The following is a 23,327-nucleotide window of genomic DNA, read 5'->3' on the forward strand; positions in this document are numbered from 1 at the left end:
GCCGAGAAATTAAATCTAATGAAGTACAACCATCAAATTATATCCACTACATTAATGTCTTAATGCAAAGTCAAGATGTCAATCTTTAGTTTGATACGTCCAACCCCATTTATTCCTCCCTCCCTGCCCACCGCACAGAGGTAAAAGGAGTGACTCATTTGGCATTTCACAGGGTGCTTCATTGCTTAAATTTGTTTTGTTTTCTTTCCAACTTTTTGGGGTACCTTAAATTGTAACTTCCAAGAACCTGCTTCTACTATGGGTAGGCAAGCTGATTTTAACTCTTTTTAGCTTTCATTTGTGTAGTTCTTCATCAGTATGTAAAAACAAGTCCCCATCATCTGGGAAATTTTATAAAAACTTTTAATTAAAAAAAAAAAAACTTTACTGTTTTCTAATCCCCATTCTTAGGTTTCCTTTATTGTGCTATAGAATTTTTCCTCTTTCTCATCCCTATGCATCATTTATATGGTTCTTATTTTGGTACAGTTCCCCATAATATTCCAGAATGTATTGTTTTGTGAGTAGACTGAATAACTTTTTCTTTTTTTTTTTTTGCCTCTTCACATCTAGTGCAGAGTTGTAATTGGAGACAGATTTCCACCCACAAAGGCTCCAGATGTTAAAACATTTCCCAACAGCGACTTAATACAGTGATGGCAACACCTCCATCCAGCCCCTCCCAGTAGGGCTGGGATTGTACTGTATTCCCTACTGGTTTACCCTTCCTCCTTGTAAAGGGTAACATCTTCCCTGGGTGCAGAGGCTCCCTCAGAGTCTCCAAGACTGAAGGACCCCTAATTATGGGACTGCAGCGTAAGTGTATGAGATTAAACACCATAAAAAGCTGCAAGATGCTCTTTTAAGGGAAGTGGAAACTGGTCAGAGAAACACCTCCAATTTTCATCCCCAACTTGATTTTTTAAATCCATGAAGGATCTTACAGAACATGTCTCGCAGGTCATCTTTTGGATTAATCCATGATGCAACAGCATCACAAAAAAATATAAAATCTTGGATTACTCCACTGGATTCATACTGATCATGGTACAAATCCCACAAAATGCTGAATCCTTTTCCTCATTGTCCCTTATGTTTCTCAGAGAGGTGCACCAGGGTCTTATAAACTGCTGTAGCATGGGGGCCACCTCTTGAGGACAAACGTAACCAAGACGACCAATTGTTATTGCTGTATTCTCTAACAATGTCTTTGGTGTGTTGGGTCTGGTGCAAAACTGGTGCAACACCGTAGGAATATAAGGCTGCATCTCTATACCCATTTGAATGGAGATTTCTTCAGTTGCCCATGTGGCATTATTGCAGACTGAAATGAACTCTGGATTTAGGTAAGTTCCCAATATTGGCATGAAATCAGCTATACAAGGCTTAACATGCTGAAAGCAAGCTTTTGTCAGGTCACCTAACAAGGCGAAGGAATTCTGTCTAACCTCTGGCACTTTATTCTGAATGCACTGATACATTAGTGTTAGAATGTTACTTCGGGCTACTAGCTGTTCAATGTTGCCTCCAAGTCCTTCAGCCAGGCCACTGAGTAAATCAAGAGCCACTATCATAAAATCTTTATCTGGAGCCTCATACTGATCTCGTTGAGCATTGTCCAGCATTGCTTGTGCAAGAGTCTTCTGTACTAGGTTTACACAACACTGATACACAGGTTCACAGTATGGAAGGAAGCCAGACTGCAAGGCTGTGGCAACTGAAGATAGGCACTCAAGTAAAGGGAAGAGATCTTTATCTTCATCCTTTAACATGTTCCATTTCTGGATCAGTGGAGGCATTAGCATCTGAATATATTCAGGTTTGTTTAAGTGATGTCCTACTGAATCTGCTAACGTTCTTACGGCATCATAAAGAATGAGCAGGTTTTTATGTTGGTATTTACTCAATGCAAAGACCAAGGTATCAAGTATATAAGCAAGGTAAGGAACAAGTTCTGTACAAGCCTCCTCTTCCAGGGTAGCAAAGGCACTGCAGGCAGCTTCTTGTACTCTCTTGTTGCTATCCAGGATACGCTTTAGCAGTTCTGTCATTAATGGCTTCAGGTACGTGTCCGGGGGCTGGCTGACTACCCCGTGTGCATAGCAGCTAAGAGTCCAGCACGTTATGGAACGCACAAGAGCCTTTTTATCAGAGAGGCACTGAATAAGGTGAGGAATGAGCTCAGGTCAGTATGGAATCATGCCCAGCATGCAATCTTCAGCAATTGTTCCTAATACCAAGATGCCTGATTCTTTAACAATCCATTCATGATGAAAAAGTAATTCTTTCAAAAGAGGCAAAATATGGGGCAAAAGCTCATCACGATACACATTTGCAAGAACATCTAGGGCAGCCGCAGAACATTTTCTTAGATTCCAGTCAGAAATTGTATCATCATCATCAATTTCATCGTCATCATCATCTTCCTCTTCAATTCCATCTTCGTCATGCTGCTGAGCCACTGTCCTTGATCGATGAAAACGTGGCCTTGTATCCTGTTCACTCTCAGGAATTGTTTCATCTTCTTCAACATCACCCTTAAGTAGGATAATATCTATATCTGAGTACTTCATGCCATTCACTAACACAAGAATCAACTTAGGAAGATGCCTTATGAGTACATCTTTGCATATTGGTTGCTTAGCCAAAGTAAGCCAGAATTCACAGGCTTCTAAAGCCACATTTTCACCTTGATCTTGGGGCCTCTGTAGCATGTACTCAACTATATTATGCATGTGAGGAGGCAGGCGATCCATTCGAACTTCAAGCAACATCACAAGTGCCTGGCACACATTTTTCTGTACCTCTGGTTCTTCATCACCAGCCAATGCAAAGAGATTCTCAATAAAGGAATCAATGTGCAACATCAGAGCTTGAGTTCTACTGATGATAAACTGATTGACACATGCAACAGCATGAGACCTTATTTTTGGACTACTGTGCTTGAAGAACTGTAAAAATTTAGGAATCATGATGTTGAGAGGACGATCTAAAACATCACTATCTAAAATCTCAGCAGAATCTTCACAAATCTTCTGAAGGGCACCAAATGCTCCCTCACAAGTGTTGTAATCTTCATAATCCAACAGGCTACAGAGTTTTGGTAAGAGGTCAGGCCAATTCTGCAGTTCTCCTTGGAGGCTATAGTTGTAATCAAAATGCCTACAGTAGCTCTAATCAGAGGAGAGGAGTCACCAATAATGTTTAAACATTCACTCTTAATAAAGTCTGTTACACCATTTGGGAAATACTGAAAGTGTGCTTTCATTTTATTCTTCAATATGAGACCACTCAATGATCTTGTGGGTTCATCTTCAGATTTTAATTTTGTAAGAACAAGAATCAGGTAGTTGTTAAAGTCTGGATATTGACTGAGTTGTTCCAGTTTCTAGAATGGTTCTCTGGATGGTGGTGTCGGGGGGTTGGGACTCCTTCAGCAGCTGCAGGATCTGCTGAAGCCCTTGCTCATCAGGTTTCCACTCATATTCCACCTTGGTTTGCTGCCTGGGGTGCCCTGAAGGAAGTCCGGGTCGGTGAAACCCAGGGGAACTGATCCTAGCAGCTGGGCCGCCAATGTCTGCTGCTGCTGCTGCCGCGGCCGCCAAGCGCAAGGAACCGACGCATATCTTTAAATTGTTCTGCAGAAACTGAGACCAACTACCCAGATGGAGGATGGTGACTATATGCTGACCTCAAGCAAGTAGACCCCAGACGGGTTGGAACCAGAAGGTTGATGATTAAGATTCCTGAAACATCACCCTGTTACCTTACCACCAACTAATCAGAAGAAAATCCACGAGCTGCAACCCTCATCCCAAATGTTGCCTTTGAAAACCCGTCCCTAGAAGCCATGGAGGTGTTCAGGTCTTTTGATCATGAGCTGCCTGTTCTCCTTGTGTGGTGTCCTGCAATAAACACTGTGCTTTCCTTCATCACAATCTGGTGTCAATAGATTGTCTTTGCTGCGTGGCAGGTGAGCGGACCCTAGTTTGGTTCGGTAACAAAGGGAGGCTAGAAAATCTATTCTTTATTCTAGGTTGCAGTGTGGTCAGCTTAAAATTGGGGTCTGTTACTAGGTCAGAAAGGGAGAACAGGAGTAGGTAACTAGCATTTTCTTCCAGTGTTCAAGAAGATGTATCATGTTTAGGGACTTCCCTGGCAGTCCAGTGGTTAAGACTCCATGCTTCCACTGCAGGGGGCATGGGTTCGATCCCTGGTCAGGGAACTAAGAATCCACACACCGCATGGTGTGGCCAAAAAAAAAAAAAAAAAGATGTATCATGTTTATCCTCACTGCTGGGAGGTAATCTGATAACTTGAGCTAAGTTGTTCCTTGTATGTTTAATGTGTATATATAATGAACATATAAATGATTATCTAGCCAGTAATTAAACATTGCTGAACTGCTGGTTTTACAAGAAAGAAAATACAAGTCATCTGAATTCTCCTCCATGAGAGTTAAACCTTTCCCTAAAACTCAGTTTTTAAAACTTTTGTTTACTCCTAAATCACAGGGCCAGGAAGAGTAGCTGCAATGGCTTCTAAAAAGGAAATATTTAAGTAGCTGAGGGGCACTTACCTCCAAGAGAAATTTCCAAATAGTTTCTTCCTTCAGGCTTTTGGTCAAATGTCACCTTGTCAATGAGGCCTTTCCTGTCTGCCCAACTTAAAATAACAACAGTCCACACTCCCTATTCCCTTCTCCTTCCTTTGTTTTCTCCATGCCATTTATCACCCTACTTGCTATTTCATTACCTGCCTCCCCTAACTAGAGAGGAGCGACTGGGAGGCAGGTCCTTTGTCATTTTGCTCACTGTTGGTGAACTGGATTGCTGAAAATGGTCCTTGATGATCACTTTGGGTTGTCTGGCCATCAAACCAGCTGGAAGCAGAAGTTCCTTTGCACACAATGGCTTCCAGAGGTTGCTGCAGCCATTTTGTGACCCTGAGGCAACAGTCTTGAGTCTGAGGAGAAAAGGCAACATGTTGAAGGGGGCCATGTGGAAGCCTGGAAAGAGATTTATACCTAAGGTTACCCCTGAGATGCTGAACCAGCATGGAATAGCCTTCTCCTAGACTTCTTGTTATATGTGAGGAAGAGAAAGACAGACCCTGACATACAGGAGCAGATCTGGCCTCAGTCTTGGTGTTCTGTGGAACGTGAACAATTTCACAGAACACCAGCATCAGACAAGGCCACTCTGTGACCTGATGGATCAAAGCAACATCAAGATCATTGCTGTAATCATGTCAGTGGCCATGTGGAGATGTGGGTGTTGGGGAGAAACAAATTTTCCTCTACCTTCTAGGATCTTCCGGCTGGTCTCAGAATTGACATGAGACAGACTAACAGGAGAAAAATCAAGCTAAGTTGAATAACATGTATACATGAGAGAGCCCCAGAAAAACTTGAGTAACTTTCCAAATGGCTGAAGCCCTCACCTTAAACACCATCCTCAACTAAAGACAAAAGAGGATCTTGAGGGTGTAGAGGTTACCATGAAAAGCACAGTAAACAAGGGGAAGGTTGTGATGCAGATTTGTCATTGTTTTCTCCATTGATTAGAATTTCTAGGGAATTCCCTGATGGTCCAGTGGTTAGGACTCCGTGCTTTCACTGTCGAGGTCTGGGGTTCAACTAAGATCCCACAAGCCTCCCAGAGTGGACCAAAGGAAAAAAAAAAAAAAAAAGTCTTTAAATACCTTTCCTTAGTTCTTGCACATGAACTCTCATTTATTCCTTCTATAGAACCATTTCTTCATGATATATTAATATAACTGTGTGCTCAAATAATTTTGGAAAATAATACTTGCTCTATATCAGGGCCTTTTAAAAATGTTGAGAAATAACAATATATGTTTCATATAATAATAAAAAAAGAAAAACTCAGAAATGAGGTGACAATACTCAGGAAAGACTTAGAAATGAAAGAAAAAAAAAGAATTTTGAGACATTTGGTCCTTCTCTCCTTCCAGGTGAAGGAGACACCTAATAAATGGAGATTTCCTTTACAAATGTAAATGTTTCTTACACAGGGGTAACTCTTACCTGGTTTTTGGAGTTTTTCCCATGTGTGCTGTTTCTCAGAAAATAACCAGCTTAAAATAATATCCCAAAGAGACATAGTTTGGGGTGGCAAATTCTGCTCCCCTACACGGGCATGGTCTTCCCTGCATTAATCATCTCTCCCAGGAGGGGCTTGGGAGCCAGTCTTTGAGGAGATGGGATTGTGACTGCAGACATGGGGGTCTGCAAGTGGGAGGATTAGACGTGTGGTGGGCTTGGAAGGGGTAGAACAACGCAAGGGGCATTGAGCAGCTTTTAGATGGTACCAGGAAGACGTGAGGCTGGAGGGAGGTTTGCAGGCTGTATCTTTGAGGTCACGGGTGTGGACGGAGTGTGAGCAGTTCTCTGAATCTGTGGGGCAAGCAGGATATAGGATGGCTGCAGGGTCAATGTGTGAGCGTAACGGGGATGGGGTAGGAGGAAGGGATCAGTGAGGGAAGCCTGGTCTCTGAACGACCTGGAGGGGCGAGGACTGCCGGGGTCCTGGGGACGCCTTTGGTCCGCCACCCACAGAGAACGTGGGCGAGGCTCAGTTTCAAAGCCCGACCGCGCCTGGCTCTAGGGCACGCCCTGCGAGGGGAGAGAGGCGGGCTGCGGAGGGGTCCCCGAGGGCCACCTCGGGCGCTCCCTGGAGAAGACTGGGGGTGCGGGAGCAAGTTCAAAGCGGGCCCCGCCCACCTGCAGCGCCCGGCTCTGCGCGCGGAGCGGGGCGGGGCGGGTGCGGGGAGAGAGGCTGGGCGGCGCGCGGTTGCTAAGCCGGCGCCCCCAGAGACGTTCCCCGTGGCTGTTGACCGGCGCTGCGCGGCGCGGGGCGGGCGGCGGGAGGGAACGAGGAGAGAGGGCGGAGCGGGTTCCTCGCCGCTCGCGCCGCGCCCGCCCCGCCGTCGAGCAGCGGCCCCGCACCTCCAAGCCCCGCGCCTAGCTCCCAGTCCTCCGAGCCATGCCCGCCGCCGCGCCCGCCCCGCGCGCGCCGCCGCCCCCCGCACGACCCGCCCCCAGCTGCCCCGCTCGGCCCGCCCCGGGTAAGTGCCATGCGCTCTGGCGCCCAGCAGGTCGGGGCCGCCGCCGGCGTAGGGGGAGCCCTTCTGTCTCCCCGACTCGAGACCCCGCTCCGTGAGCTGTGGGGCCTCAGTGCCGGTCCCGCGGGGGTGCCCGGAGCAAGCGCGGTGCGTGTGTGTGTGTGTGTGTGTGTGTGTGGCCACACCAGCTGAAACTCGCCTGCTCGGGGTCGGGGTTAACGCTGTCCCGATCTGGGTTCCTGTCCCTCGCTGTCCAGAGGGGCCGGCCTGGGAAACGCGGGGGCATCCTGGGAGGTGCAGTGGGGCTGTTGGAGAGGGAAGGAGCCCGCGAGGGAACCGGGCTTTATTGAGCATCTCGACATGTCAGGTGCTTTACCTAGAGATGACTTCATTTCATCCATCCTCTCCACAGACCTGTAAGGAAGGTGGATTTATCCCCATTTGTCAGATGAGAAAACAGAGGTTCCCAAGGTCACATGGCTTAATAGCGACCAAGCTGGGATTTGAACCCAGGTTTCCACAGCTCTTGTGACCCAGCTAAAGGAAAGGAAATTCTCCTTAGAACTAGATAAACACACAGAAGAACTAAAGACTATAGGGGAAAAGGCTAGAGGCAGAGCATTTGGGCATGAACAGAAAAAAGAAAATGAGTTCGTGAAATATCCCATCAATAATTTCAAATATAGGACCGCATTTATACTGCCTTGGGTGTCTGGCTCTGGGGGCGAGGTGTTGTGCGGTGGGGAGAAGACTGTGCAGGGCTGGGCAGAGGCGTCTGGAGACACCTTTTCGGGGTATCCGCCTGCTGGGAGTGGGGGGTGAGGAGAAGTTGTGGAGAGAACTCCGCTGTTATTCATTTCCAACATTAGTTCTCCCTCTGTCTTACCCCCTTCCCTGTGGATTCCATCTCCTTTCATTTACTTGCTGTGTTGTCCAAGATGACAGCTGTCAACTTGAAGCTGGGTACTTCCTTCCTGATTGTCTTGGCATTAGGTGGTCCTGGGCCTTTATGGTGGTGTTAGGAGCTGTGAAGTTAGTCCATGTCACTGCTTACAGAGGTGATCTGTTGGCTAGTGTTGAGCTGACAATCACAGTCACAATGAATGGGGCATCTAGAGTAGTAGCCAAGCATTGTGCTTATCCTTAAGGGGCAAGGTAGCAAGAAACAGGGGCCCCAGGAAGAAAGAAAAAAAGGAAAAGGATGTTGGGTTTGCCTGGCAGCCCAACTTCATAAAAGCATTTCAGTTTAATATTTGGATTGCTTTGGGTGGTGCCAGAAAATGCTTCCCTGGAAAAGGAACAGAGAGGCAGAAAACGATGTCTGAAAGATGCTCTGTAACTCATTCCATGAAGGTCTGAAAGGTCTTTGAGCCAGGTACATTTATGGTGAGCTCAAAGAAATGTGAGAACCCCGTGAGGCCGCAGAATAGCTGAGATGGAGTCAGCGTTATCATGGTCAGGCTTTGGGCAAAACTTGGAGAAAGGAATACTGGACCCTGGACTGTCACAGGTACTTCAGTGTGACACAGTGTCCCCTCAGAGCCCTTTGTGCACACTGGTACCCTGGGTGCTTTCACTCCCAGCCGCCAGCCCCTCCCCTTCGTTGGAGGATGATCCTCTTTGTTGGGGCTGCTGGAGTCTGCTTGGTCTGAAGGAGCTGAGAGCAAGGTGGGCCTGGGAGTTGCCATCTCCCCTGGGGGCAGCCCCTAACCAATGCCTGATGGGTGCCAGAGTGTATATTGTCCCACTCCCTTGCCCTTGATTGGGACACAGCCAGATGTGACATACTCTGTAGAAATCCACTGTGGAGTGGTGTCACATTGATCTCCAGGGGTCATTGCTGGGCTTGCTTCTCTTTCTGGACTCACTTCTTCACTCCCTTACGAGTTTCTTCCTAGGAATACTTCCCAATAAAACACTTTCCTAGGGATTCCTATCTCAGGATCTGATTCTAGGGAACCCAATCAAACATTTCTCGAGTAGGGCTGTAACATCAGCATTGGGTAGCCTGCGCTAACCTGCAGAGTGCCTTGGTGTGAATTTTCACAAGGTGCCTCCTAGCAGATGGAGTCCTGTGCCCAGGCCATTAACTTCTCATCTGGGTGCCTTCGGCGGTGCCCAGTGGGTGGCATGGTGCTTGGGTGTAATGCTCAGAAAAGCAAAACAAAATGGAGAGTTGCTTCATTGTCCCAAGATCTCACTCTTGGCTTCTCTCATCCCCCTTTTAACCAGTTCAAGGGAAATTTCCCTCCTATGTTTTCCTAAATATTTGAATATTTCAGGCAGGTGTGTTGCTTTTCTCTGGTTACATGTGGAGCTGATTAAATGTCTTAGCTTCTTTCTAAAGACAATAAAGGGAAAGAAAGGGCTGTCTCAATCAGTGGAACCACAATACCACAGACTCCAGGGAGGGTGGGTGTGTCTCCACCAGCCTGGCCTTCCAGGGGGCCTCTGCCTTGACATGGGGTCATTGTGAGGGGCTTGGACGGGCTTCGTTAGTCAGAGGCTCTTGCCTGATGTTTCCTTTCCTTGCATCCAGGGGGCTATTGTATCTGGTACCCAGAGTTTCCCACCTTTTCCTTTGGTGGCCTCCTGTTAATGTCTAAATTTGGCCCACCTGGTGGTAACACAGAGCCCCTTTTGAAGATGCCTATATGGGGGAGTTCTTTGACAAGGATGTTTTTAACTGCCTGGTAATGTAGGTCAGAAGAGGGAAATACAGGGAGAGTGGAAGGGTGGGGAAGAGGACGTCTGTCCTGGGAGTCAGGGAGTTCAGTTCCATCCTATCCCCAGAGGTCTGAGGCTTCCTGGTGATCTGGTGCAAGTCATTGAACTTCTCTGGGAACCTCGATGTCTTCACCTTTCTTTACTTAATAATAATTATCCAGCCATCCTCAGAGGGTTGTCTGATGATGAAGGGGAAATATTTTCATTGACTCATCAATCATTTAGCAAGCCCATAAAATCCTTGCCCAGGGAGAGCTGGCAGTGTCTCAGGGACAGTGGTGTATGTGGAGGCATGGTGGTGTTGGGAGTAAGTGATGGAATAGAGGGAAATACGGTCCAGTGGCTGTGTGAAGGGGCACGGAGGTCTCCAGAGCTGGTCTGGAAGGCTAAGTGCTTGTGAATGGCAGGGTGCCGTGTAGTGGGTGGTGATGGGGGTTACAACTCTTGAGTCCAGCAGAACTGCCTTCAAATTCTGACTCTGACTCTTCAAAGCTGTATGATGGTGGGCAAGGTACCCAGACACTTTGAGCCTCAGTTACCTCACTGGTAAAATGGACATGAGCGAATTGTTCTGAGGATTGAGTGATACAAAGCAGGGGTCCCCAACCCCCAAGCTGCGGACCAGTACCGGGGCGTGGGAGGGGCTTGGACAGCCTTCATTAATCAGAGGCTCTTGCCTGATGATGTTTCCTTTCCTTGCATCTAGGGGGCTATTGTATCTGGTACCCAGAGTTTCCCACTTTTTCCTTTGGTAGCCTCCTGTTAATGTCTAAACCATCTGGTGGTAACACAGAGCCCCTTTTGAAGATTCGTATGTGGGGGAGTTCTTTGAAAAGGCCGGTCCGTGGCCTGTTAGGAACCGGGCCGCACAGCAGGAGGTGAGTGGTAGGCCGGGCAAGCAAAGCTTCATCTGCCGCTCCCCATTGCTCCCCATCGCTCGCATTACCGCCTGAACCATCCCCCCCCCCCATCCTTGTCTTCCATGAAACTGGTCCCTGGTGCCATAAAGGCTGGGGACCGCTGATGTAAAGCACTTTGCAGATATTATTACGAAGAGAAAGTATTGTTATTTTTTTTCATGAGTTTTTTTCTTCTTCCAGTTTTATTGATATATAATTGCATACATCAGTGTATAAAAATATTGTTATTAAAGTTACCTTTCAGGTTGGAGTGATTCTGTTTGGGTGCCTTGGGCCAGTGCCTCTCAAATGTTATTGGGCATATGAATCATTTGGGGATCTTGCTAAAATGTGGATTCTGACCCAGGAGTCGGGATGGAGCCTGAGGTTCTGCTTTTCTCACTAGCTCCTCAGTTCTTAAGTGTGGACCACACTTTGAGTACAAGGCCCTAGGCTGCTCCCCTCGTCCCCTGACCCCGCCGCCCCCGCCGCCCCAGGTAAAGTCTGAGTCCTTCCTGGGGGCTGAAGAGCAATGTGTTTGGGGAGATGATGGGGAGGGTTCAGGATTCCTTGGCGGGTCTGGCCTGGGACTGGGGCAGAGACAGCTGAGACTCACTGGACTTGTTGCTGTTGAGTCAGGTGTTTCCTCCAGGGGGGTGATGGATCTAACTTAACTTCCTTCCCGTGCCTTAGGACCAGCCCCCTGGAGGAAGCTCTTCCTGGCCAAATGGCCAAATGCTGCCTACTTCTGCTGCATGCTGGTCTTGATAGTGTGGAGATGAATAAGCCACTGACCCTGCCACAGTGTGTTTGGAGGTGGGGTAGGGACAGGCATGTAAACATGTAATTATCACATGGCAAGATAAGCATTCTGTAGAGTTGATGGGTAATGGTGAAGGGGGGAAGAGGGTTGGAAAAGGGAGGAAAATGTCCTGCTGGTAATTATATCTGAACTAGGTTTTGAAGGGTGAATCACAATGGCAGGATGGGGAGGAGGGCAGAAGAGTGTGGGGAATGGCATTCTAGGATTAAGGAACAGTATGTGCAAAGGTAAAGTGGTGCCATGAAACAACTTGATGTGTTCAAGTCATTGAACTAAAAGTTGTTTGGAGCCTGGAGTATGATGGGAAGGGCTTGGTCAGTGAGGTAGTTTGCTGTTCCTGAAGGTGTATTAGTCAGGATAGGCTAAGCTCTGCTGCAGTAACAAATCAACTTCATCATCTAGTAGCTTCACACAACAACAGTTACTTCTCACTTCCACTATGTGTCCTTCATAGGTCAGTGGAGGGCCAAGCTGACAGAGCTTTCCCATCTTGCAGCCACACCATTTGGAAAAATTGGCCTATGTGGTCACCAGCGCAGGAAGAGATCGTGGGAGAGTTGCTCTCTGGCTCTTCTGTGTTTCAGCCTAGAGCTGATGCATCATTGCTTATGCCACAGCCCATTGGCCAGAACCAACGGTGAGGGGGCTGGGAAACAATGAGGGGTGTGTGGATGAAAGTTCAGAGAATGTCACTGTCTCTCCCACGTATGCCTTGTTTTGTAGCTTAAACCTCATTCTGAAAGCCCGAGTTTCTCAAATGGGAGTAATATGTGAATTTATTTAAAGGAAAAAGAAATCTTATAGCATCTAGTGGTGGCTTAAATTATTTTTATTATGGTGCAATTCAAATATTCTAAGCACTTTATATTTAGAGCTCTCATATGACCATAAAACCAAAACAAATATATGAATAAAATATCAACACAGCTACCAGTTGAGTAAATTCAGATTAACTCCATGAATTTAATGTGATGGATGAAGTCATTCTTGCTAAAACCAAGTCACTGTTTCTGGGTCTAAAAACAGTTGTTCCATTCTTATGGGAGGCTGTGTGCCGTACCACATGGGTTATATGATGGCTCAATTTTCTCATCAGTTTCCTTTGTCTGTATTAAGTCTGATTTGTTGTTTTCTCATTAGCCTGTGACAATTAAAATAATAATCATCATCATATTTCTTATTGCCAACTATACCATAAATGCAGGAATACACACAGTGGAATTATATGGCAGCACTTGGTCATAACATGCTCCTTCGGATGTTCCAGTGTATGTTTCTATTGATATTCTATTAAAAAGATGCTCATTAAAGTGAAAGCACAAAATTAAACAAAAAATAATTTTGGAGAACTTGTGAACCCCCAGAATATGTCTGAGGACCCCCCAGAATTTGAGAAACAGGTGAAAACCCACTGGAGTGTTTAGTTGGGGCAGGGGAAAGATGACCCACTTTATGGTTTAGAGACCTCACTTTGTCCAGGTGTGTGGGTAGGTGAGGGGTAGGAAGAAAAGCCAGAGACACATGGTTCAGGTCCGATGTCATGGTTGGGGAGGGGGCATTCAAGCAGCAAGTAGTTAAGAGAATGGAGAGGAGGTGTCAGATTTGAGAGACATTTAGGAAGTAGAGGGAGTTCTCTGGCGGCCCAGTGGTTAGTACTTGGCACTTTCACTGCTGAGGGCCCAGGTTCAATCCCTGGTAGGGGAACTAAGATCCCGTAAGCCATGTGGTGTGGCCAAAAAAAAAAGTAAATGGCATCTCCAGGACTTGGAGTGGAGATTGAATGGATGTGGGCAGTGAAGGAAGGGAATGGGAGTCCCAGCTGACTCTTGGTTGGGGGGGGCGGGGGACAGGGTTGATGGTGCCGCTGCCCAGGGGCAGGAGGGGAAGCACCACACGCATCCACGGGAAGAACAGATGAGCTTTAGGGCAGAGCTTTGTTCAGCCATATCCACCATCCCACCTTTGCTAACTGACTTGAGCCCTCCTGAACCAGTTTCCTAGGAGCTGTTGCATCTTGGGGTATCTGTTTTTTCCTCTCCAGGACATTTAGTTAGTGTTCATTTGGATGCTCTGAGTTAGCCTGTCTCTTGTGAGTGCTGCTTCTGACCCGTGGGAGAGGGCTCTGGCAACACTTTACCTAATTAATCACACACTTTTTTTGTCTTCTGTATGTTTGAGGAAAGTGAAAAACATTTGAAAAATTGGGGATGGTTTTGAGATTGAAGCTGTCATCCCATATCATGTGAGCTTAGTGATCTGCCTTCAGTTTTTAAGAGCACCAACGATTCACTTTCCACTCTGTGTTTTTGGACAGAGAAGCTCAAAATTCTCCGAGGAGAGAGCAGGCGTGCTGCCAGTTAAATGGTCTCTAGGTAATTACATAACACGAAGTATGGAAACTGCACTTTGTTGAAGCAGAGGGCAGAAAACATGAGGCCACCCAAACACACAAGTAAAAATGTCACAGAAACAAATCTCTGGTGGTTAGAGTGAAATCTTGTGTTAATGAAAGTTTTCAGCATTAATTAATTTAAAAGGTAACTTGGTATTTCCTCTCTGTGTGAATTACTAACCTAACACACCAACGGGACCAAGCTGCTGGAAGTGGCTTCCATCCTGCCTGTCCTCACGCCTGACAAATTTCCACTTGTCTCTTGGCCTCTTCTTAGGCATCACCTTCATGTCAGCACCTCCCAGGCTCTCCAGGGATACGTGTGCCCTTCCTCTGCTCCGTCTCTTTGGAACTTGTGATAGATGGTTTGTAAGCAAGTGCTTACCGGTGACCCCCAAAGACCACATACTACTTGTGAACAGGCTTGGAATCCCCCCAAACTTGTGGAGCATTTTTCCTAACAGCCATCTCCACACCCACAAACTAGTCCAGGGCACCCTTCAGGGAGCATCTTTGGACCTCAGGGCCGATTGGATGAGCAGATCTCCCAGCAATAATAGCCTTGGTTTTAGGAGTGTCTTTCCAGGAGTGGGTTGGATGAAGCTGGTTGTTCAGTTTCATTCACATGCTGCGTTGGTTTCGGGTTGGCTACAACCAGAATCCTCTGGTGCTTGGGTCTTTATAGAGAGACAGCTGGTGCTCTCCAGATATCCACATGCTTCCCTTCTTTAGCAGATGCTATAAGTCCCTGCCCATAGTCCTCGTTCTGATGTTTCCCCTACGATGCACTGCAGTCCTACTGGAGGGCTTTCTCTGGTTGCAGGGGCATGGTTGGACCATTCTTGGGGAAAGCCAGAAGTTCTGGGCAGTTAGTGCTCCTAGAAGCAGCCCTGAACCACTGATGGAGGGGAATGGGTGGATACATATCACAGTTTCCTTGCCCCACTGGTGGGCCAACCCTTGGGCATGCTCTACCTGTTCTCCCCAGAGGTTCCCAGCAGAGCTGAGTCCAGGTTGCTTGCAGCAGTAACCTCATTCATGCTGCTGTACTGCCTCATTTCTTTCGCCTCCTCCAGTACATCCCAGGATCACCTCCCCACTAAACCCAAATCCTTTCCCCAGCCTCTGCTTTGGGGAGAGTCCAACCCAAGACCTTTGGGTTGGTTGGGGCCACTGGACTATGGGTGGAAGTGCTGTGTGTCATTTCTCATGAAAGCAGGCACTGCCACTGTGTCTCTCCCACCACTTCGGCAACCCGGGAGGATGTGATATGGAGGAAGGCTGCTTAGTCCACATGAGATTTCATAGGAGCAAGAACCTTTTATTATGGTAGCCACTGAGCTTCTTGGCATTTATCAGTTGAGGCACCTGCCTGACACATAGCATCAGCCCTGTCCCTGTGGGGTGCCAACACTTAAGTTAGCCCATCCTTCATTTCTCCATCCTGTTCTGATACATAAGAACTCTTGGGATCTTTTACCTGTGATCTCCTTTAATGTTTCTAATTTCCAAACTTGTTCTCTCTTCAGTGGCTTGATTAATATTAAAGTACAATTTATTTACGTTTGTCTATGGCTTTTGATTCGTCTGGAATTTATTTTGGTACATGCTTGTCAAATAAAAATCCAAGAGCATTTCATTTCCAAATTATTATCCAATTGTTCCAATATTGAATAAAAATTGTTCTTCCCTTCCCAATTACTCTGTAATGATCTTTCATTATACATTAAATTCTCGTGTGAAGTAATATCTATTTTGGGGCTACAGTTTTCTTTTTCCTTAAATTCAGCTCTTTTTCTGTCAGTACCAAGATGTTGTAATTATAGCTCTGTAATATATTTTACTATCCTCATTACTCATTTCCCTCCTGTCTGTCTTCAAAAATTACATTAGTGCTTAAACTGCATCAAACCTGCAAATCCCGATTGAAAAGAACTGATATGTTTAACCTATTAGGACTTCACATTCTGAAACAGACAGTCATTTAAATGGATCTTCTATTTCCTCTCTCAGTTTTGTAGTTTTCCTCATGTTGATCATATATATTTCTTGCTAACCTTATTCCTAGGAATTCTATGTATGTTGACATTATATATGTTCTTACTTTTAAAATTGTATTTTCCAACTTATTTTTGCTATTATGTAGGAAAGCTTGATAGAAATATAATTTTAAAATGTTGGCCTTATAGCTGGCCACTTTCTAATTATACTTTGAAGTGAAAAATATTAAACTTTCATCAGGTTCCATGTGCTCTAATTGCCTTTCCAGGTGGCTCCGAATAAACAAATGGATATATTCTAGAATTGAAATAAATTAAGGGGAATTCCCTGGCCGTCCAGTGGTTAGGACTCCGTGCTTCCACTGCAGGGGGCACTGGTTCGATCCCTGGTCAAGGAACTAAGGTCCCGCGTGCCGTGCAGTGTGGCCAAAAAAAAGAAAGAAAGAAAGAAATTCAGGGAGGGAGAGAAGGAGGGATAGAGAGAAAAGGTATACAAAGGAGTTGGGCACATGGTAAGAATCATCAGACCCCACCCACAGTCCAAGCGCAGAGTTACAGATGCCATGAGACAAACAGCTTGGGTTCATTGTGTGTTTTCTCTTTGAGACATAGTCTCTCACGAATTTCAAACTTGCTTGGAGGTATCTCTGACTGGTTCTAGACGTCAGTAGCTCCAACGTCATAGTCTTCCCTTTGACGATTGATACTTGTTAGTAATAACATGTTTATATTTTAAGTCTGGATAATAAAAGATGATTTCAGAGGATGCCCTCAGTGATGCTAAAGACAGGCCTGGCAGATCAGACTGGTTAAAGTAAAACAAAATTAAAAAGAGCCCTGGTCAGGGTCTCACCTTGTGTTTGAGTTAAGAAAACCAAAATCATTGGACATATTAATTTAAAAAGAAAAAAGTAACAGGAAGAAACCAAGTGCACTAGATTGAAGCTCCTTTTTCTCTGGAGAACTTGGAGTCAAGCGATGCCCAGGGGTTGCAGACCTCCCCAGTAAACTAATTATGAGGAAGCTCCCAAGTGCAAGGTTATGTGTGCTGTGTGCTGGCTGTTAGAACCTTTAGTGCTTTCTCTTTAATGCCACTAATATTAAATTTAGAATTCCAAGGAATTGCTCATTTTCTACAAGAATGGTATAACGGAAGAGGTTTGCTGGTTTTGCAAGATGGTATTTTCCAAAGCTGTCCTGTAGCATGAATGGAAAACAGGAGTCCACAGTCACACTAAGGAGAAATGGGGAATAAGTAAAAAATCTTGAGACCCAGTGGAAAGACCCCGGCGGTTTCCACGTTCTCAGGAAGGTTTGTTAGTTATTTGCCTTTTTTTTCCAGTTGCTTTGTCTATATTACAAAGCAAAGACAGCATTGGCTGCCTGGTTCTGTATGTTTAGTGTGCTTTCTTCATCAGAGTACAAAGTAGGTGTCTTTGTTAAGGGGTTTTCTTAGAAAGGCAAGTGGAGTCTTTGTGTTGAGGTGGGGAGGGGTGGGTTAGGAGGCAGACTGGTATCTCTTTCTCTTGCCTCAGTTTGTTCCTTCGGCCATACACACAACTTGTGGGCTTTTAAGTGTTCTTAAGTGAGGATGTTAACAAAGGAAAAAAAATACATGGTGGCTTTTTATTCTATGGGGAGGAGAGAGTGGGGTTTGAAATATCTGCCCATCTCAAGGGGAAAAAAAGGAAAGTTTTCTATTTTCCATGCTGCCTTGAATAACTGTCAGAAATTCTCAGCAGTTTCTGGCTAGCTAGCTGTCTCCATCTGGAGGCTGGCATTGTGTTTTTTTAACTGACAATTAACTACCCTCTGCTAAAAATTCAACCAGTAGTAGTCATATGCTTTCATAGCTTTTTACGGAACTTTTTCCTAACAGTTCTCACATTTCTTTTCCTACCCTTGAGAATATCAGTTTTTAGTGTAAAAAGTTACAAAATTAGATACTAGGAAATCACTGATGATCACCAGGAACCATTCTTTCACTTACCTTTATTTATTTATTTATTTATTTTTAATTTTTATTGGAGTATAGTTGATTTACAATGTTGTGTTAGTTTCAGGTGTACAGCAAAGTGAATCAGTTATACATATACATCTATCCACTCTTTTTTTTTTTTTACATTATTTTCCCATATAGGCCATTACACAGTATTGAATAGAGTTCCCTGTGCTATACCGCTGGTTCTTATTAGTTATCTATTTTATATATAGTAGTGTGTATATGTCAATCCCAATCTCCCTATTTATCCCTCCCCCCCCATCCCCTGGTAACCATAGTTTGTTTTCTACATCCGTGACTCTACTTTTGTTTTGTAAATAAGTTCATTTGTACCCTTTCTTTTGGCTCACATATATTTATTGAGTGTCTACTATATGCCACTGTGGTAGGCACGGCAATTTTTTTTTAATTAATTAATTTATTAGTTATATTTGGTTGCATTGGGTCTTCGTTGCTGCGCGCGGGCTTTCTCTAGTTGTGGTGAGTGGGGGCTACTCTTCGTTGCGGTGCGCAGGCTTCTCATTGCGGTGACTTCTCTTGTTGCAGCGCACGGGCTCTAGGCCGTGCGGGCTTCAGTAGTTGCAGCACGTGGGCTCAGTAGTTGTGGCTTGCAGGCTCTAGAGCGCAGGCTCAGTAGTTGCGGCGCACGGGCTTAGTTGCTCCATGGCATGTGGGATCTTCCCGGACCAGGGCTCGAACCCGTGTCCCCTGCATTGGCAGGCAGGTTCTTAACCACTGCGCCACCAGGGAAGCCCCCACAGCAATTTTTATTAATTTCAATTTAAATTGAAAATAGCCACATGTAGCTGATGGCTATTGTATCAGAACAGACCTAGAGAGCTGGAGAGACAGATTAAAGCATCTGTAAATGTTGTAGAGCAAAAGCAAATGTTGTAACCCCAATAGTGGTAAGTTTCCACGAAGAAGAAGCAAGATGAGTGAAGAAGGGAGGTGGAGCCGATTGAGGGTCTTCATACATGTTACATATGCATATTCATACATATTGAGAGTGGGCTGAAGGCTTCTTGGAGAAATGATATTAGATCCATCGCAGACCTGAACAAATATAAGAACGGTGTGTGAAAGAAATAGCTTGAAGACACTCCAGGCATCTCTGGGTAATTAATTGTCTTTTGTTTTTAATGAAACACAAGAGAAAGAATGCCTTCTACTTACGAATTCGGAAAATGCCACGAAACACAAAACACTTAGTGTTCATTCTTTTTTTTAAATTTAAAGACCTCTTGGGACTTCCCTGGCGGTCTAGTAGTTAGGACTCTGCACTTTGAATGCAGGGGGTGAGGGTTCCATCCCTGGTTGGGGAAACTAGGATCCCACATGCCGCTCAGCGTGGCACCCTGCCAAAATAAAATAAAATAATAAAATATAAAGACCTCTCATAATTTGGGGCAGTGGTGTGGGTCTGTGTTCCCTAGAAGCAGAACCTGAGACTGGGATTCTTGTGCATGTGATTTTGGGGGGAAGGCTGGCAGGAGAAGGGGGTAGGGGAGCGAGGTGAGCAGGAGACGCAGCTAAGCAAGGATGTGGTCTCAGCTGGGAGTTCTGGGGCTTGCACTGCACCAAGGAGCTGGTCTCACCGTGGGGTAAGGAGCCTGTCTTTTGTACCCTTCCTGTCGCCATCAGTCATAAGAGCTGGTGGGTGGCAGCCGCTGCCTGGTAAGAGCATCTGGGTGGGCACCTGCAGTGTCCATGACTGTGCTGACCCCATAGTGTGTTGATGACTGAGTAGCTTCCGATAGATTTGGGGGCGGAAACAGCTGAAAAGTCCGGAGTACAGGATTGCTTTGATCACCCAGCACATTCTGAGGATCGTGAACTCAACTGCAAGGCTGTTTTCCTGCACACGACTATGGATTTACTGGGTTCATTCATGCAATACCTGTTTATGGACAGTCTACCACACATGCCTGGCATCAGGGCTGGGTGTTTGGAATCTTGCCAAGCAAGGCCCATTTACTTAGTAGACTCCATCCCTGCAAATCATATATTTTGGGGCAAACGCCAAGAGATAGCATTGCAAGGGATCCTGAAGAAGCTTAACCACAGCTAGAGAAGCCAGAGCTGCCAAGGTCTACCCCTATCAAGGCTCGGAAGGCAGCAGTCTTTGTGGAAATATTTGTAAATGATGCTCTCGAAAAGCCTAGATGCAGCAGTTGGTCTGTTTGAGTGAACCGCCTAAGTTTCTGCGCACTGAGATTGGCTTCTATTTTTTTTTTTTTTTTTTTTTTTTGGCTGTGTTGGGTCTTCGTTTCTGTGCGAGGGCTTTCTCTAGTTGTGGCAAGCGGGGGCCACTCTTCATCGCGGTGCGCGGGCCTCTCACTATCGCGGCCTCTCTTGTTGCGGAGCACAGGCTCCAGACGCGCAGGCTCAGTAGTTGTGGCTCACGGGCCCAGTTGCTCCGCGGCATGTGGGATCTTCCCAGACCAGGGCTCGAACCCGTGTCCCCTGCATTGGCAGGCAGATTCTCAACCACTGTGCCACCAGGGAAGCCCGAGATAGGCTTCTTAATAGAAGAGCTGTTGCCTTGGTGCCGCCGTTGTCAATCTGATTTAACCACGAGGGACTGAATGCTTACTATATGCAGGTGACCTTCTGCCTGTCATCTTGCTATGGTCTTTGTAGCCATCCTGGGAGGCGGGGCTGGTGGTGGCCGTGCAGGCTCCCATGGCAGTGAGGACCACCAGGTACTCTGCCAGCAGAGGTGTAGGCGAGGCCCCCCATGGCTCTGGCACTCAGGGTGGATATTGGGCACTGGTAGAGCTTTACGGAACCTGTTGGATGCAGTCAGGGTCTTGGCACTGTGATTTCCCCTACTTTCCAATGAGAAGAAAACCAAACCCAGTTTTAATTCCCTAAAGGAAGAAAAGTTTCTACCTTAATCTGCTTTCCCCTAGCATCACTCTTCTTTGTTTGGAATCTTAATTCACTTCAGGGAGTTGTTTTTTTAGATCATCCTGTCTATGGGGATATCAGGGACGAGCTCACTTGTTTATTGCCAGCTGCAGGAACACTGGGTGACTTTATTTTACCAGGTTGGGATGCTGGATGGCTTAATATTTGGAGTAAAGCTAAACTGAGGCTGCTTTGCATAGGTATTGTTGCCTGTTGATGAGTCTGAGTCCGGCTCCATTTCCTCTGGATGATCCCGTGAGCTTTGCTTTATTCCATGGTTACAAATGACTCCCCCAAACCTGTCTGAACCATTGCTCCAAAAGATTCAGGATCTGTGGAAGAATTCTTTCAGTTCTTACTAACTAGCCGTGTGGCCTTGGGCTAATTGCTTACACTCTCTGGTCAGCAGTTGTATCTAAAAATTGAGGGTGTTGGGCTACTGGCCCTTTCAGATCAAACACGCGAAGATTTTCACCCACACAGCCTTTGCGTCCAACACACGGGTCCTTCTTAAGATCCTCCTTTGCATCTTTCTTAGATTGGATCCATGGCATTACTTTTGTTTACAAAAGATGCATATTTCCACATAAGCAATTTACCAATAAATCCAATCAATCATGTAATGACCATGCCTTAAATATTTATGTAAAGTTCTTCCTCAGCCTGGTGTATCTAAACCTCAGATACTTAGGGTATTTATTTCTTCTTGAGTGAACTTTGATAATATGTGTCTTTCTTGGGATCCACCCATTTCATTAAGTTGTCTTATTTATTGGCTCAAAATTATTCATCATATTCCTTTATTATTATTTTACATGAGCAGCCCCGGTGTTTTCCAAATGTGTCACTTCTCCTGAATATGAAAGAAAACTATGTATATTTTTGTAACATTTCCTCTTAAATTGTTTTACTCGCTTGCTATTTAATTATACGTTGTATGTGGAGGTTGTCTTACCAAGAAGTCAAAATCATTTAAAAACCACTTTCTAAAGAATCCACAAGCTCTTTGCCTCCTCTGTCCTTACAATAATGGCAGGGTTTTTTGTTGTTGTTGTTGTTCTTTTCCACACCACACAGCATGTGAGGTCTTAGTTCCCCGACCAGGGATTGAACCTGAGCCCTTGGCAGTGAAAGTGCAGAGTCCTAACCACTGGACTGCCAGGGAAGTCCCAGTGATGGATAGTGGAGCTCTGTGCCTGCCCCTCAGATAAGCATCTGATAATGAGGGGTGAGAGTCTGCAGGGAGGCACTGGCAGATGGTGCAAATATTCCAAGTGTCTTTACATCAATCTAAGATCCGTCCAACCAAAGCACAGAGATGTAGAAATGAATGAGAAGTGCTCATCTCTCTAGAAAAAAGATGATGGAGGAGTTTGCTTTTAGAATGATTTCTGCAACCTCACCTATAGGGATGGAGTGTGGTAAAGCTCTGTCTAGCCCAGTGTTTGAATGTTGTTGTGACACAGTCCCGTGGAGATCAGTAGGCCGGTGAAGGCCTTGGGGTGCGATAATCAGACAGAAGAAGGAAAATAGGAAGCCTTGCAGGCATCAAGTCAGCTGGAGACAGGTCCCAAGGTGGGATGTACTTTAGTGCTCCCTTTCCAAATAAACACACCCCCTTGAGCCTCCCTGAACAGTACTGAGAAAGGCAAAACTCAGCCCAAATCAAGGTTATTATGAATCTCTGATCTGCAACATACAATTGGGATTGAAAATCCAGATCATAGGAAACCACAGCCCGGCCTGGGAGCCGTGCCCTCTTGGAATTTTACTGAGTGAGTGGTGACACCCCAGGGATGCGATCGTGGGTGAGTTGGCAACTGTTGGGAGGAAACATTAAACCCAGGGGTCAGACCGAAAGAAAAGCTGTCCCCAGGGGAAGCCTCAGTCAAAGCAAACCGGTATCGGATGTCACAAAGGAGGACAACGTGAGGGACAACAGTGGCACACAGGGCAGCAAGCAAAAAGAGGAGCATGAAGCCTTCGTGTGACGGAATAATCAGAAGGCGGGAGAAGGGTTCACCTGGAGGACCAGCAGTTGGAGAGAAGGTTATTGTCGTGGTCACTGGCATGTCCGAGGCCTCACCAGCCTGGGAGCAAACGAGGCCATGTTAATATTAATGCCCAGCGTGGAGTCCCAGCGGCCCCGCTGCTCTCACAGGACCTCAGCCCGTGTCCTCGGAGTCCCCCGGGGAGGACGTCACCTGTGCTCAGGTGCACCGTGGCTCCTCTTCTTCCTCCAGTCATGATGTCACTCCTCACTTCCCCTGGCCTTGCTGTCCCCTGGCTGCCAGTGTGTCCCCAGGGCACCGCCTTGTCCCCTCCTGCTGTGCTGGGGAGGCAGGGGGCTGGTTCTCTGCTTACTCTGTTGTACCTCCACATTTGGGTCCCAGTGCCTCACACAGGCTTTCAAAACACATCTCCCTCAGCGTCCATCCTTAACCCTGTGCTCCAAGGCTTGGAGGGCAGGGCATAGACGCCAAGC

General features: G+C 46.2%; 2 protein-coding genes across 2 annotated transcripts in view; one reads left to right on the forward strand and one right to left on the reverse strand.

Moving 5' to 3' along the window:
* Positions 1-698: 698 nt before the first annotated feature.
* LOC133095738 (transportin-1-like) lies at positions 699-6,072 on the reverse strand. The gene is given in 7 exon segments (XM_061197461.1): positions 699-923; positions 925-1,028; positions 1,031-3,136; positions 3,139-3,389; positions 3,391-3,657; positions 4,756-4,965; positions 6,050-6,072. Coding segments are annotated over 7 exon segments (3,054 nt in total). The 3' UTR covers positions 699-830.
* A 1,374-nt stretch (positions 6,073-7,446) lies between these two features.
* The window catches only part of DCLK3 (doublecortin like kinase 3), a 47,804-nt gene continuing 31,923 nt past the window's right edge, over positions 7,447-23,327 (forward strand). The window contains exons 1-3 of the mRNA XM_061197462.1: positions 7,447-7,502; positions 11,119-11,209; positions 13,850-13,907. Of these exons, the coding sequence (XP_061053445.1) occupies positions 7,447-7,502; positions 11,119-11,209; positions 13,850-13,907 (205 nt within the window). The remainder of the gene's footprint in view (positions 7,503-11,118; positions 11,210-13,849; positions 13,908-23,327) is intronic.

Source organism: Eubalaena glacialis, chromosome 7 (assembly GCF_028564815.1).
Source record: "Eubalaena glacialis isolate mEubGla1 chromosome 7, mEubGla1.1.hap2.+ XY, whole genome shotgun sequence".
Classification (NCBI taxonomy): domain Eukaryota; kingdom Metazoa; phylum Chordata; class Mammalia; order Artiodactyla; family Balaenidae; genus Eubalaena; species Eubalaena glacialis.